Below are 16,913 nucleotides of genomic sequence, written 5' to 3'. Positions count from 1 at the left end.
GACATCTTTTTCTCAGCCACCTCGATGGACATTTTGCTTGTTGTGGCCTTGTATTTGTATTTGACACTTTAAATGACATCCGTAACGAGGATGTCTGGTAACTCAAATATTGCAAAATCTTCAACTCTGGGAAATTGAAGAATACTGCTGTCTCCTGTGTTTAGAAATTTTCGATTTTATATCCAAGAGATTCACCATTGTAATTCGGTTGAAAACTTGCGATTGAGAATTTTCAAGTTTTTTCTTTCAACAAAAACTCTCACATGCACCTTGTAAACATTCCTAATATACTGTAATTGAACCACTCACTTCCTGTTGAACAGTTTCAGGTATGGGAACCCCTTACGGAAAGCGATCCCATATCCGTAATTGACGAAGCTTTCTTTGCCGAACAGGAAGAGGTTCGGATTACGGACGTCCGCCTTGACGGTCATCTCACCCCCTATGTATGCGTAAGGGCGTCGCAGTACTTCCGTCAGCCCTTCCGTGTCGTGCACGACGTAATTAGATTCGCTGGTGTTCATCGAGCACTGGATAGCTCGCAGCGACGCGGCATCCGATTCCTAAACAAAGAGGCATCTATTAATGAACTTCTTCTACTCTTCTTCCATTAATCATTCTTATTTAATCGCGGAAGCAGGGATGTATAAATAATAGAGAGCGTTCACTTACCATGAACATTCCGTACTCGGCAGAGTCCCTGATCGTTCCAGCAACGTGGGTACCTCTCTTTATAGCTGCGACGAGTTCTTCGACGGTGTCTATGGGCTGTTCGGATCCAGGGTTGGCCATGAAAGACATCAGGTTGCCCTTATAGGCACTGACTACAGTCAGGGTGAAGAGCCACCATCCGGTCAATAGCAGGCGGCTGCTCGAGTCTGTCACGTTTTCGGAACCTGCAATTCAATTAGAATGATAGAATGACATCAACCGAATAAAAGCTTTCTCTCTACACTGAGTCAATGCCTATACAAAGTGATTGCTTCGCCCCCACATCTTTCCTTTCCTATATATTTCTTTCTTGTTTCTTATTTTCCACCTGTAAGTGAATTCCATGATTTATAGGTTTTTGAAAATCTCCGTCATTGCAAAGTGGCCAGTCTTCGTTTATGAGCCAATACCTGCCTAGATACTACGTCAGCCATCGCGGGCGTATTGAATAAGCCGGATTGTTCGATTCGTATACGACAGAGGTCTTCAACCTTTTTCTAGTCGCGAGCACTGTTTGTACCCATCACCAAACGAAGAGCACCCTTACGGCAAGTTTATGCATGATATCAGGATGATTTCAATCATTCACAATACAATTTGCACAAAGTATTTACTTAAGACGCTGATCAAGTACTCGCGAGCACTACATTGGACATGAGCATCGAGCACTCTGGGTGCTTCATATAGAGCACCGTGTTGAAGATGACTGGTCTACGACAGAGGTTCTTAACCTGCTGTGTTGCACGAACTCTTTGTATAGCCTAGTAAGACAAAGAGCATGAAACCCCGCTTCCCCGTCAACAAGATAAAGGCCACACAAACACCTTTACAGAATAATATTTAGCATAAATGACGCAAAAACTTGTTAATGTTTTTCTCTCATACAAGCTCATGGATCCCCCTAAAACTTATCCGAGGATGCAGAAGGGGTTCGTGGATCCCCGATCAAGAACCTACTGCTCTATAAAATACACATAATCAGTAATGCCTTTGTTTTTCACCTATTTTCCTTCTTACATATTACTTTTTCCCCTATTCCTTCTCTGCTTTCTTTTCTCAACTGTTTCTTCTCTTTCATTGATCTGCTTTCTGTTTGTTGTCCTCCCTCCTCCATTTTCTTCTGCTCTCTTCATTCGCACCCTTTCTTTTTTCTGTTTTTCCTCCATCATTTCATTGTTTTTCTTTCTTTTCGCTTGTATACTTTTTCCTTTATTTCCCTTTCTTTCTATTTTCTATTTATTCTGTTGTCCGTTTTACATTTTTCGAATTTCTTCTTTTTTATGTTTCTACTCATCTGTCTTCACCTGTTGTTTCTTTCTTCTGTTTCTTACTTTCTTCTTCTGTTTCTTTCTTTCTTCTTCTGTTTTATCATCTTTTTCTTCTGCTTTATCATCTTTTCGTTTCTATATATTTCCCTTTCCACTCTTCCATAATCTTCCTATTATTTTTGGTTTTTTTGCACATTTCTTATTTATTTCATACTCTCTGTCTTTCCTATTTTTCTTTCATTTCTCATCCCCACTTTCCCCCTTTTTTTCCCCGTTTCCTATTATTTTTCATTGGCAAAAAAATTACGGTAATTATACTACTAAAAAGTCACCGAGAACAAGTGCTGTAAGGTGGTTGAGAGAAAATGTTGCACCATATCACATAATTTTGACATAATCTCTTACCTTGAGATACAGTCGCCCTAAAAACTTGGAGGAAAGCATCCCAGAGCGACAGGCTCTTACGTGCGGGAAAAAGTATATCTCGACTGAAATTGTGCACAAAGTACAAAGCAAATCCGAGTACCACGATCAACACCGACAGGACGATCCAAACCTGCAGAGAAAAATACCATATTATCCATAGTATGAATTAAATCTTCTAAATATTGCTATTTGGTTTCAAAATGGAATGAGGATTATTATTTTTAATCAGAGCTGCTCTCAGGAGATTGCAACAGGTGTGTTCGTATCGGGCCTTGCGCTTTGTGGGGCCCCGCACTCATGGTAAATTATTGGAGGCTTTCTTTCACCCATTCTGCAATTATTTATACCGTTAATTCTGAATTTTCATCAATTTTCTGGGATTTTTCGTCTCCCATTAATTCTGAATTCTCGTTAATTCTGGAATTTTATTCGTCCGTTAATTCCGAATTTTCATCCATTCTGGATTTTTTTAAAATAAATTCTAGGATTTTTTGTCTTCCATTAATTCTGAGATTCTCATTAGTTCTGCGATTATTTCTTTCGTTAATTCTGAATTTTCATCCATTCTGGGATTCTTTTATTCTTCTGTTAATTCTGAATTTTAAAAAAAAGCAAATCTGGAATTTTTGGTCTTCCTTTAATTCTGAATTTTCATTAATTCCGGAATTTTATTCTTCCGTTAATTCTGAACTTCCATCACAATTCTGAAATTATTTCTCAATTCCGGATTTATTTCTTTTACTTATTCAGAATTTTCCTCGGTGATGGAATTATTTCTTTTAATTATTTTTGATTCATGAAGTGAGAAATTTTCATTAGTTTCGGGAATGGTTTTTCGCATCAGTTAAAAATTACTTTCAACGCCCAATTTTCATCAATTTTTGTGTTAATTTTTATTTAGTTGCGTATTAAAAATTTTTGTATTAATATTCCTCACTATTGCTGTATATTCTAAAACAAGGGTGGCCAACATTTTTCCAAGCCATGCCAGAACCAAGATTATTTTCGATGTGCGTGCCACTCTACGGATTTTAACGTGCAGACTATACGACCCGTTTCTACAGGACATGAGCATTTATTTCTGTTCTTGTAAAAATTGCCTGGCAGTCCTCTCATTTTCAAAAAAAATGTTCGATTAGTCGCTCTTTTGAGTTCTAAATTGTTTCCATTTTTGAGTCATAAATTCCATTATCGCAATGCAGATCGTGTATGTATACGTATATAGGTAGAAGAAGTTCATCTTACCTACATGTTGAGCATAGCCACCGGAATCTGAGGACTTAGGGAGCTTGGCCCCCACCTCTACAATAAACTTTGCAAGAGGGCTTAGCCTCCCTACCCGTAAGATTTCATGGGTATACAATGTAATCTATATATATAAAATTGATTTTCTGTCTGTCTGTCTGTATGTGTGTGTGTGTGTGTGTGTTCTCAATACAAATCTACAATTTTAGATCGATCGTCGCCAAATTTTGCATATATACCAAATGGGGACCCGACTTGAACGATAGGCTACTTTAAAATTTCGTCAGAGCAGGGCAAATGTCCCAAACGGGCAAAAAACTGTAGGGCAACATGGTTTTTGGGCCTCAACAATCACTTTCCGAACGTTTACTTTGGTTACCGTGGTTCCCTAGCGATGCGTTTCAGACGGGTGTATGCCTTTACAATGGTTTGTCACTTCTTTAATTCTGTTAGTATATGCATATGTATAATATACAAGATATACAAAAGACTGGATGTTGTGAAGATATTTATTATTTGAGATTTTAATTATTTTTTAAGGAAGGAAGAAACTCATCACTGCCTCTACCGGGAGTGATGAGTGATGAGTTTTTTCCTTCCTTAAAAAATAATTAACATCTCAAATAATAAATATCTTCACAACATCCAGTCTTTTGTATATCTTGTATTAACAAGTGGAGAGCGACATTCATGTCATACGTATAATAGTTTATGCTTTTATAATGGTTTGATACATTTTCAATCCTGCCAGTAACGAGGCTTTTTGAATAGACGTCATAATCATCATCAGCATCGTTTTGAGGGTCAAGAAAAGGGTGATCCTCATAGAAATCAGTGTTAAAATTGCCGAATTTACTGTAGAAATGCTGGAATTTTGTGGAGTTTTCTGTCACATAAATAATTTTAAAAATTGTATTGAATTCTAGATTTCTGAAATATTGAGTTTGATTAGAGATATACGAATCCCGGGGGATTAAATATTAAGTAATTGACATGAATGTCGCTCTCCACTTGTTAATACAAGATATACGGAAGACTGGATGTTGTGAAGATATCTCACAACATCCAGTCTTCCGTATATCTTGTATTAAGTAATTAGCTGGACCTACTTTTGAGTTGGATATCCATGCAATCTTCTCAAGCATGAAAATTAATGTCTCCGTATTGTCTTTTGATATTCAACTGCATAAATTCATATAGTTTATGATGTTTTTTAAAATTAATTATGGGCCCGTAAAGTACATCGAAGAAATTCCACAGCTTCAATTAAGCATTTTTGAAAGCTGAAACAGGCAGAAATGGATAACTTGAAGTTCAGGGGAGGGGGGATCGCAGTACTTAGCGCCCCTTAAAAAAAGGAAAAAATATATATATTCGTTTCTATGTTTCTTTAAATCTAGATTTGTTTATTTCATGAGTCGCACAAGAAGTCGCCATATTGGTTAACTTAGACACGGTTTGCATGTCCCTCAAAGAAAGAGGAGATATCACGTGATCCAAACAGCCTCATTGAAGAAAACCCGGGCAGCGCCGGGTATTATAGCTAGTTGTATTATATAAATACATGTGCCCTCCATGCGGACGATCCTGAACCTTTTACAGCACATGATACTTTCAGCAACTGTTAACTTGATGAGTTAATTAAAGATAGTTAATCTTAACGAGATGAGTTAATTGATGGTAGTTAGGGAAAATCGAAATAGTTTATAGATATTATATAATAGTAGTAGTGATTCATGGAAAAACGAGCAGAAAAAGAAAGAAAAGTAAGAAGTTACAGTGAAGGTAAAAGAAACCTACTATAGTATAAGAATGTAGGTCAGGAGGCAAAATTTTGGGTAATAGTGAATCGCATGAGATGGGAAAGTTTAATCCCAGGAGACAGACTGTTGAATTTATGGGAAAAGCTATATTTTGGAATGCAGTTGTATGTAGTCGGAGATAATGAAGGAAATGTAATAAAACGGGACCCTAGTTGAGAATGTTAGGTGGGTAAAATAATATTCGTGTCAAGCTGAAGACCGTGGCACTGGAAATCTTATGAAAAATAAGATAAGGCTAATCTTTGTCGCTGGTCAAATGCATTGATTTACGAAGGAATGTGCGTCTAGACGGTTTCTATGGACGTGGAGCGGATCTAAAGTAAATGGTAGGGTCAAAGGTTATGGGAATGTGAGATTTTCCCAGAGAAGGAGATGGGCCAATGAAATTATGTTTAATACTAAAAAGTGGTTCAGACGGGAAAAGAGAATTTCAAGATGAGCGAATGGAAAGTCTTGAAATAGCGCAAAAAGGTGGAGTTGAAATTATCAATCAAAATATAAAGAGATTTTAACGGAGAGAGAGAGGAATTCCGCAGACTAAGAGAGTTTGGAGTGTTAGATCAGAGGGAGAGGGAGTCAGAAACTTAGGACAGAAGGATGACGTCGAAGAAATTGTGGTCTAGGATCTTTAAAGGGGTAAGTGATGCTCAATATGTATTGTCATGTTTTTAGAATAAGTGCCTCCACATCACTGAAAAAGTTAATTGTTAATGTGCATGTACCTGTGTAATCTGTAATGAATCATCATAATAATGTAAATAAATTCAATGTAAATTTAAATGGGAGTATACGTAATTATTTTCAAGTCTCTCAATAACTTCTAATTAGATTAGAATATGTTTAACCCTGGGTTACTACGGGGATTTGGGGTTGCTCTTCACTATAGAAGGAGACCTCAATCTCAGTAGGAAGTTACACAACGCGATGGGAATAATAGTACTGGCTTAAATGTAAAATGGGAACTGGCTACTAAGCATAAGGGGAGAGTCAACAATGGTGCCGTGACAGTAACGTTACATATAAATGATTTTGGAGACTTGAAAATAATTTTTAAATGTTTATAATTTTGTTTTCAAATAAGTTAATTAATTGAATCTGGTACTTGCACTCAATTAAACACTAAACAAAATGAGCCACAGTAATGAAGTAGAATCATCCGGTGACAGAGCAGCTGTCAAAATAAATACAATTGCGGGTTATTTAGGCCTCCTTAATAGTTTCTCCGGTTCAGAGCCGTCTTATCCGGCGGAATATTTCCTCCAATCTATAGAGGAAATTGGTAGAATTGCGGAATGGGCAGATACAGAAAAATTGATTGTGCTTAAAGCAAAATTGAAGGGAAGAGCCGCTGAATTTCTGGCAAACAGTCCGGAACTAAGAGAGGAAAGAAATTATGAGCGATTCAAGACAGAATTTTTGAGACATTTCAAGAATGAATTTCCTTTAACTTACCATCTCCAGAACTTTACGGGATGTAGACAAAAACCGAATGAATCGGTCAAGGATTTTGCCTCGCGTGTAAAAAATGCTGCTTTCGGTTTCCTGCAAGGAGCAAATTTCAATAGTCCAGATGTTGAACGATTGGCAGATCGTACTAAATTGTCACAATTTTTAGCGGGGCTGAACCCTAAAATACAAAAACATGTATTAAACCATGACCCCCAAGATTTGGCCACCGCAATCAAATTTGCTGCCCTTGTAGAGGGAAATGAGGGAATTAGTCGTAACTATGGTACAGTAAATGCCATAGAGAGGCAAGCAACGGGCAATTCTTTTGAATTGAACACATTGCAGTCTATGTTAGCGGAAGTAGCGAAAGAAAGTATGCTCCAGCGTACATCAATGGAAAAATTGGCTCAAGAATTACGAGAAGTAAAAGAAGGAAATGTCCTTGCTCGTAGGGGAAGAGGGGTCCCACCACAAATGTCAACTACCCCACTTCCAGCTCAACGTAATATGCAGAGGTTTGAGGTGCCTCCGCGATTTTCGGGTCGAGGTTCCCAGCCGAGAGGGAATCTCGCGTGTTTTGGATGTGGGTCAACCACCCACCTATTGCGATTGTTTTCGCAGAGGGAATCCCCGTCAGCAGCAGGATTTTCGTAGGGGACAGGTTTCTTCCAATAACTGGGGCACTAGGAGAGAGACAGGGTTTTGTAAACAGCAGGTTTTCCGACCTCGGAAGTGACGGTCATGGGGTAGGGGAAGACATGTAAATAGAAAAGAAAACATTGTATATAGGATTCAACAAAATCAGGTTAGGGGTTTTCCTCTACCGATTGTGACAGTGAAAGTCGGAGATATAGAATTTTGTGCTCTTATTGATTCTGGTGCTTGTATTAGTGTAATTGATTCTAGTATTATGAATAATATAATGTGTACTGTGAAGTGTCGTCAATTAAGAAATCAAAATATTGAAATTCGTGGTGTAACTGGCCAGACGTTACCACACGAAGCGTGTTATAGCATACCTATAAATTTGGGAGAATTCAAAGTGAATCATAAAGTATATGTCTCCGAGTATGAGCTGAGTAGGGATTATAAGATGATTTTAGGTTATGATTTTCTCCAAAAGGGAGATTTTGTTTTTGATGTCAAAAGGGGCATGTTAAAGAATAAGTTTACAGAAATAAAACTATTGAATTCAGGGTGTGCTACAGTGTCGCAGACAGAAAATGTATGTGTAAATTTAGTAATGCCTAATAAAATTTGGGTGCCCGCGCGTACTCAGAAAGTGATTACAGTTAATGTGCCAGGATTTGAATATGGAAGTGAAATAGAGGTTACGCCAAGAAACAATAAGCTGAGTGATTTGTGGGTAGCAAACTCAGTGGGAAAAATTGACGAGACTGGGAAAATTCAGATATTAATTTCCAATATGTCTGAACAGCCCAGGCATGTGAATAAGGGTACAAAATTGGGAACTGGAACGATTTCGGAACAAGATGATGTTAGAGAGGCTCCAATTCCATTACGGAAAAAGACATTGCCTAGACTGTCGGAACAGGATTTTGACCTAAATAATTTATCACCGGCAATAAAAAGAAAATTATTACCATTGCTCTTGAAATATACACATGTATTTGCCAGAGATGTTACGGAAATCGGGCGAACTACGTTGGCAAAGCATAAAATACCGTGGAATGGAACGCCGATACAGAAATCCCCACGATATAGAACTCCGTATCATTTAAGAGCGGAATTAAGGGAGCAAATAAACGATATGTTAGAGAGTGAAATTATTTCACCATGTGTCAGTAGTCATCCAGCTCCCACTCTTATGGTACGAAAGAAAAATGGCGGGTATCGATTGTGTGTTGACCTTCGTAAGACAAATGAAGCAATTCAATCGGATGAATATGCTCTTCCGTTAATTCAGGATATTTTGGCACATTTAAATGGCGCTAAATACTTTAGTAGTCTTGATCTTTGTAGTGCATATTATCAGGTCGAAATTGATGAGAATGATAGAAAACATCTGTCTTTCAGCAATGAAGAAGGGTGTTATCAATACAATGTTGTACCAATGGGGTTAAAAACAGCACCGGCAGCATTTCAGCGTCTAGCTGACAGTTTATTGTCGGAATTACATGATGAACATATTCATTGTTTCATCGATGATCTTTTGATAGCTAGTCCTGATATAGAAACCCATATCCAGAAATTAGAACGAGTTTTTCAATTGCTTGAAAAGTATAACTTAAAATTAGCACCGAAAAAGTGTGATTTCTTGAAGAAAGAAATTAAATATCTAGGACATGTCATTTCCGAAAACGGTGTGCGTCCACATACCGATAATGTAAAAGCAATCGATGAATTTCCACAACCACGCACAGTCAAGGACTGTAGACGTTTCCTCGGAATGTGTAATTTCTTTAAGAAATTTATACCATTTTATTCGGATTATGCAAAACCTATTACGGATATGACTAAGAAAAATATCACATTTACATGGGGTCGGAGTCAAGAAGAAGCTTTTCAGTATTTAAAGAAAGCATTACGAAATCCACCGGTATTAGCATATCCTAACTTTAATATGGACTTTATAATGTCGGCGGATGCCAGTAAGATAGGAATCGGATGCTGTCTATATCAACGGTATGAACAGGGAAATCATCCTATTGCATACATGTCCCGAAAATTTAAACCGGCTGAGCAGAAATATCCAGCAATTGAACAAGAATTACTTGCCATTATGGAGGGTATCAATTATTTCAGACCTTATTTATTAGGTAGACGGTTTACTGTGGAAAGTGACCACAAACCATTGAAATACTTGCTTAACCTTAAAACACATAATCCGCGATTGACGAGATGGTGTTTGAATTTGTCAGAATACGATTTTGAAATTGTTCATAAACCGGGTCGTGACAATGTCGTCGCCGATTGTCTAAGTCGACAGATAAATACTGTCGAAACTCACTCGACTTCGTTAGAAAATCGAATACGCGAAGCGCAAAAACTGGACCCACATTTAAAACCAATTATAGACATGTTAACTTCGGCTAATGCAGAGCCAGTCAAAAAGATGGTTGAGGCATATTTTATGAAGAATGGTTTGTTATGCCATTATGCTTCAAAAGACATTAGGCCTGTCAGAGAAGAGTATATTGAACAAATTGTAATACCGACTTTAATGCGAAAAGAAATATTGGAAGAAATTCATGATAATTTGAGTAGTCACATGGGTTTCGACAAAACATTTGAAAGACTGCGTAGTCATTATTTTTGGCCGGGATACTATAGAGATTGTCAAATTCACGTTAACACTTGTCGCATTTGTTTAGAAAGACGAAGCCATAATCCAAATAAGAAAGCACCATTGCAACGGAACTTTATTCCAACCGAACCGTTTGAGCTAGTTTCGGTAGATATTATGGGACCATTCAACGTAACTATGTCGGGGAATAAATATGTTTTGGTCATGATGGACAATTTTTCTAAGTTTATTGAAGCCATAGCATTGCCAGATACGAAATCTGAAACGTTGGCGAAGACATTTTATTCCGAAATTATTGCACGATATGGACGGCCTCAATTTTGTCTTACAGACAGAGGTGCAAACTTGCATAAGTCAGTTTTTCGTGCCATGCTTGAGAAGTTGAAGATCAAACCTTTAGCTACCTCAGCATTGCACCCCCAGACAAATAGCAGTAATGAAAGGAGTCATGCGACAATTACGCATACCTTAGCGTGCATGATAACGGAAACCGAAGAATGGGATGATATGTTACCCCATGTTTTAATGTCTTATAGAAGTGCTGTTCATGCGGTGTTAAAGGAAACACCACATTTTGTCCTCTTTGGAAGAGATATGGTAACGGCAGGGGAATTGTTGAAAGAACCACCAGTTTTTAATTATTATGCGCATGAACAATATGTATTGCAGCTGCTGCCAAAGTTACAGAAAGCACATGATTTTGTACGTTCTAGCATGCTGCAAGCAGCAGAACGTCAAGAGCAGTATCGCGACAGAACGGCTGTTGACAAGAAGTTAAAATTAGGTGACTCCGTATATTTATTTACCCCGGGGAAACCCAAAAGAGGGGTGTCTCATAAGTTATGTAGGCTATCCACGGGACCATATAGAATCATTGAACAAAAATCTCCAGTGTTATTTAGAATAAAAAACGTACATAAACCAAAAGATATTCAACTGGTCCATTCGGATAGACTCACGAAAGTATCATTACATAGGCCATATGACCCATTTCCTGAAATGAGGGAAAATGAGTCGCAAGTGGAGGACAGGTCAGAAGTAGAAATCGTAAGTGCAGGGGGAAATTCAGACGACGAAGAGGAAAAAGAAAATGAAGCCAATGGTGGGGAGTTACAACTGCCTGAGTTATGGCATTCGTACATAATCCCCAGAAGACAGACGCAGTTGCCTCCGAATGCAGAGGGGGGAAACCGAAACCAGCTGGGAAACCATGTCTCTCCAGAAAGTTTTCACGTAGACCCCCAACAGTTATCTTTTATTGATGACGCGTGTAGTGTAAATGAAACCGAAAACGAAAGCAGCTTAACTGCCGCGAATGTGGCTGATACTCAGTCAAATTCAGAGGCAACACGTTACAATTTACGTGCGCGCAATGTGTATGGTAGAGTGCAAAAATTGAATTCTATTGACAGGATGGCAGAAAGTACCAATCCTGCTGGAGATGGAGAGTTGGAAGGTGGAACTAGTAATGATGCGAGTAGCAATAATATGAATATTGCTGATAAATTACTTGCTTGGATGGCACAACCTAGTGCATCACAAGAGTCGGAAAAAACGGTGCTGGACCGATTAGCTGATAAATTGGCGAGTAAACTCTTAAATGTCATTGAGGTGAGGAATTGAGAAAAAAAAAAAAAATCCAAAGAAAATTTAAAGTAAATCATATTTATTTAATGAATAGTAATATTAAATTGACTTAATGCAGTGATGTGGAGGGACTAAGGAAGCATGGCAGGATTTGTTGAGTATGACTTCTCCATTTTAAAAAAAAAAAAACAAAAAAAAACACAAGCATTATACCTTAAACGCATTCAATTAATTTCAGATTTTGGTGCTGGCGCTATTACCAGTGGTGGCGCTCAAACACAACGCAGAATATTGTTTGTTTAATGAAGGAACTAAGAAGTGTTCCCATGCGGTCCCCAAAGAATACCTCGAGTATCTCCCACGAAATAGTTGTGCTATCTCAAAGCTATGTAGTCAGTGTGACCAGAAAAAGTGGATTAGTTACATTTGGTCACCACTAACGGAGGAGAAATTCATTACACCTCGCCTGTTCACAATATCACAAAATGCATCATTAACTGGAACGTCACGAATCTTCGAATGTGATAAGGATGGATTTCCTTGTGCGTGCACTACTCAGTTGCCTTGTAATGGAACTGCCGAGTATTGCCAAGAAGTAAATTGCAGTAGGGAATCAGCATGCTTTTGCCACATTAAGGTTGGTCGGTCCAATATTTTTCATTATGACGGTGTTAAAAGAATTGATGAACCCCGCGTAATATCCTTAACATTTTGTGAGCACCCATTAGAATACTCACAAACACATCAACGTCATAGAAGGTCGCTACTTGATGAAGAGGAGGCAATATTCACCTTGAATGGTGAAACTTTGGAATTTCATGATCCTATTGTGGCAGTGTCATCTCCAGGACTTTTGATCGTGCGTAAAGAGGGCCTGGAAACAATAATTCACTTTAATCTCACATCTACTCAAGCCGTAGTTCCAGAAAACTTTCTTCGTTTTCCAGGGACATTGCGATTTATTTTCGTAGCCGAGAAAGGCGGTCACACGATACGAGAGGAGCTGCACGTCAATGGTCGTACGATATGCAGAAAGTTACCGTGCTTCTTTTGTATAGCAGCATTTCAGCATTTGAAATGTCTTCCAGCAACGGCAGCATATTTCGTCTACACCCTGTGTATATTGTTAGCTTCAATAACAATAATTTACTTAAAATCCGCATTGGTGGCGATTATCCAAGTGGTAAAAACAACAGTGGTGGTTGTTTACCAGATATTTCGATTGATTAAAGGAACGGCTCGAATTACGATGATAGGAGGTGCTCATGTGGGAAATCGTTTGCGAAACTCAGTACAACAAACGCAAGAGTATCTTAATCGTGTTGGGATGCCAGAGCATGCAGTGAACATGCTGGTACTAATAGCATTATTTGCTATGGTGCAACCCTCATCAACCCTATGCAATAATCATTTAATCGTGCAATCGACTACGGCAGAGTGTGAAGATGTTCACGATGCGCAATCATGTAAAATGACCACTCAAGCGACGGTGACACTAGAAAATTTACATTACACTCACTGTTTATGGTTTCAGGATGAAAATAAAAATAATTTATTTTCATTGAGTATCAAACTGAATAAAGTTAGATGCTCATGGAATACTCAGAGGATGTACTTTACATTTCCCACGGAATTGAAGGCGGTAGCACAGGTAGCGTGTCCTCAAAATGTTATGTGCGGTTGGGGAGAACACTGTGTTTCTGGTAAAAGGTTCTCAGCCGAAACAACGGAATCTAAACAGTTTCCGGGAATTAACAGATGTATTGCGATTGATGGAGGTTCATCGTCGTGTCATATAATAGACTCGCAGCCTTGTTTATTTTACAGAGCTTTTCTAGTTCCAGACTATCTCCGTACCTACGAAATCAGGGCGATTACAGGGTATACTTGCTCATACGATCTCGAAATGGAGGAAAGTATGAACGGAACATCACAAGCCACTGTGATGAATTACGCGATGTCTACAACGAACGGCATAAAAATAAAAGTTCTAGGAGCTTATGATCAACCGACTCAACTTATACAGAAGTCGCTCATTAGGCGTGTCGGGAAACAACGTGAAGCATATATGGAATATGTTTCGCCAGCAGGGGTGCCTCAAGATAACGCAATCGGGCAGGTTCAAGCAAATGCATCACTAACAAAAACTTTCATTTTCGCGGAAAGTAGCATCGTGTGTAGTGCATATGAGGAGTTGCTTCGGTGTGACATGAAGAATTCCGCGCTCAACCGTATGATTGATAGCAAAGTCGCTGCGCTTCCTCGCACCATAGGCTATCATTATTATTTCATTGATGAAAATGAGCAGTTGAAATCGGAGCTGCTTTTCACCAAACCTGTGAATGTGCAACTCATCTTTGACAACTATAACATTGTAGTTGAAAGAAGAACAGTGTGTCCTAAATTTCAAAGTGAGGAAATCACGACAACTGGCTGTTATGCCTGTGCGCCACTCGCCAGAATGACGTTCATGGCATATTCGACGTGTGCTGAGGGCATGGTGACTGTCAAGTTTGAACGAATCGAGGTCGCTACTAGTACTCTGAGACTACAATCTACACCCACTAAACAGATGATTGAATTCAAGGCGGAAACCAGGTGCATTTCCGACAAGCTATGTCTCTATGGCCGTACCGTACATACCTGCCAGCCGCTGTCGTTTTGCTTAGAAGCTGCAGACATTGAACTGTTGCATCCGAATTTAACTACATTGCAGTTTTACGCAGGACAAGTATCTCCTGATCGTTGGTTTTCCGGTTGGAATGGACTTCCCAGTACATTCCTGTCACACTTTTCAAGAATTATCTTAATGACATTTCTAACGATATTTATTTTTATTTTCAGTTGTTCTACCCTTGTTTCTCTATGTAGACGATAAGAAGAAATGGAGAAGGTCATTGTATATATGATTTATTTAGGTACAAGCAGACTCACCTTATGATTCTCCCATTGGAAGATGATGCTAGCGAGATCTGTTGTCCTATCACATATTCTATTTTTCAAATGGATTTTCTGTTTATCATTTATGTTTAATTGCAAGCTTTAGTTGAGGGATATTTATTCATGTGCTAGTAAATTTAATATTTTAATGTTTTGAAAGAATATATGTTATTACTTATGTAACCCTTAAGTATTTGTGGACCTTGAAGTCAAATAATTTTAGTACTTGCATGAACATAGTCGATATGTGGTGAAGGTAGAAAGTAATAATCATTCTAGCTGAAATATTTGAAATGTTATAGAAAGAATTGCATTATATGGTGTTGTAAAATGAATGATATAAGTATGATTGTGTTTATCATGAAACAGTTATATGTTTTTGAGTATGACTTGCCCCAACCCAGCCTAGTATAGTATACAGTATTGTTGTTTCAATTCAAATCAACAATATGATGAAAGGGTAAATGGAAGAGGAGGAATGATTCAGTAGTTAACTAGTCCCAGGCTGAGAGGATTGAAAATTTGCTGTGAGCAAATTTTTCCGGCAAGGGGAGGAATGTTAACTTGATGAGTTAATTAAAGATAGTTAATCTTAACGAGATGAGTTAATTGATGGTAGTTAGGGAAAATCGAAATAGTTTATAGATATTATATAATAGTAGTAGTGATTCATGGAAAAACGAGCAGAAAAAGAAAGAAAAGTAAGAAGTTACAGTGAAGGTAAAAGAAACCTACTATAGTATAAGAATGTAGGTCAGGAGGCAAAATTTTGGGTAATAGTGAATCGCATGAGATGGGAAAGTTTAATCCCAGGAGACAGACTGTTGAATTTATGGGAAAAGCTATATTTTGGAATGCAGTTGTATGTAGTCGGAGATAATGAAGGAAATGTAATAAAACGGGACCCTAGTTGAGAATGTTAGGTGGGTAAAATAATATTCGTGTCAAGCTGAAGACCGTGGCACTGGAAATCTTATGAAAAATAAGATAAGGCTAATCTTTGTCGCTGGTCAAATGCATTGATTTACGAAGGAATGTGCGTCTAGACGGTTTCTATGGACGTGGAGCGGATCTAAAGTAAATGGTAGGGTCAAAGGTTATGGGAATGTGAGATTTTCCCAGAGAAGGAGATGGGCCAATGAAATTATGTTTAATACTAAAAAGTGGTTCAGACGGGAAAAGAGAATTTCAAGATGAGCGAATGGAAAGTCTTGAAATAGCGCAAAAAGGTGGAGTTGAAATTATCAATCAAAATATAAAGAGATTTTAACGGAGAGAGAGAGGAATTCCGCAGACTAAGAGAGTTTGGAGTGTTAGATCAGAGGGAGAGGGAGTCAGAAACTTAGGACAGAAGGATGACGTCGAAGAAATTGTGGTCTAGGATCTTTAAAGGGGTAAGTGATGCTCAATATGTATTGTCATGTTTTTAGAATAAGTGCCTCCACATCACTGAAAAAGTTAATTGTTAATGTGCATGTACCTGTGTAATCTGTAATGAATCATCATAATAATGTAAATAAATTCAATGTAAATTTAAATGGGAGTATACGTAATTATTTTCAAGTCTCTCAATAACTTCTAATTAGATTAGAATATGTTTAACCCTGGGTTACTACGGGGATTTGGGGTTGCTCTTCACTATAGAAGGAGACCTCAATCTCAGTAGGAAGTTACACAACGCGATGGGAATAATAGTACTGGCTTAAATGTAAAATGGGAACTGGCTACTAAGCATAAGGGGAGAGTCAACACAACTATGCCCACAGAGGAAAGACTAAACAGAAACGCATTGAATAGAAAGAGTCATCACCAAAAGGCCCGGATGTCGTTGCCCTAAAAAATCTTGAACATCACAGCATCAAAATCATATGTAAATTTTTTTTCAACGTTCATCAAAAATAACAATTTTTCTAATAAATGAGTTATAATTCATAAATTGGTTAGAAACACTTTCGTTAAGGCCCCCCCCCCTCCCAACAAGGGTGGGGCTGACGTGCTCAGGCCCAGGGGGCCTGGGACAATTCTTATCATTTTTTTAAAATTCACTATTGAGAGGCCCGAAAAGAATCTGACAGGAAGAGACGTGTTGGTAGATATGAAGGCCACGACTAGCGTGCCTGCTGGGGAAAGGGGTTGCAGATAAAACGAAAAATAACCCCCCTCCCCCCACTCCCGAGAAAATATTCCTAGAAATTC

The 16,913-nt window shown here is 38.3% G+C and overlaps 1 protein-coding gene across 1 annotated transcript in view; it reads right to left on the bottom strand.

Moving 5' to 3' along the window:
- Window positions 1-16,913, bottom strand: part of LOC149084078 (glutamate receptor ionotropic, delta-1-like) — a 53,036-nt gene that overhangs the window by 14,916 nt on the left and 21,207 nt on the right. The window contains exons 8-10 of the mRNA XM_089234428.1: window positions 2,385-2,535; window positions 673-896; window positions 310-563 (exon numbers count right to left, since the gene is read on the bottom strand). Of these exons, the coding sequence (XP_089090554.1) occupies window positions 310-563; window positions 673-896; window positions 2,385-2,535 (629 nt within the window). The remainder of the gene's footprint in view (window positions 1-309; window positions 564-672; window positions 897-2,384; window positions 2,536-16,913) is intronic.

The sequence above is a fragment of the Pholcus phalangioides genome, unplaced genomic scaffold, assembly GCF_987345545.1.
Source record: "Pholcus phalangioides strain wild (caught in Gottingen) unplaced genomic scaffold, Ppha-v1.0 ptg000008l_1, whole genome shotgun sequence".
Classification (NCBI taxonomy): domain Eukaryota; kingdom Metazoa; phylum Arthropoda; class Arachnida; order Araneae; family Pholcidae; genus Pholcus; species Pholcus phalangioides.
The sequence above is the reverse complement of the archived record's forward strand: the minus strand, read 5'-3'. Positions and strand labels throughout refer to the sequence as shown.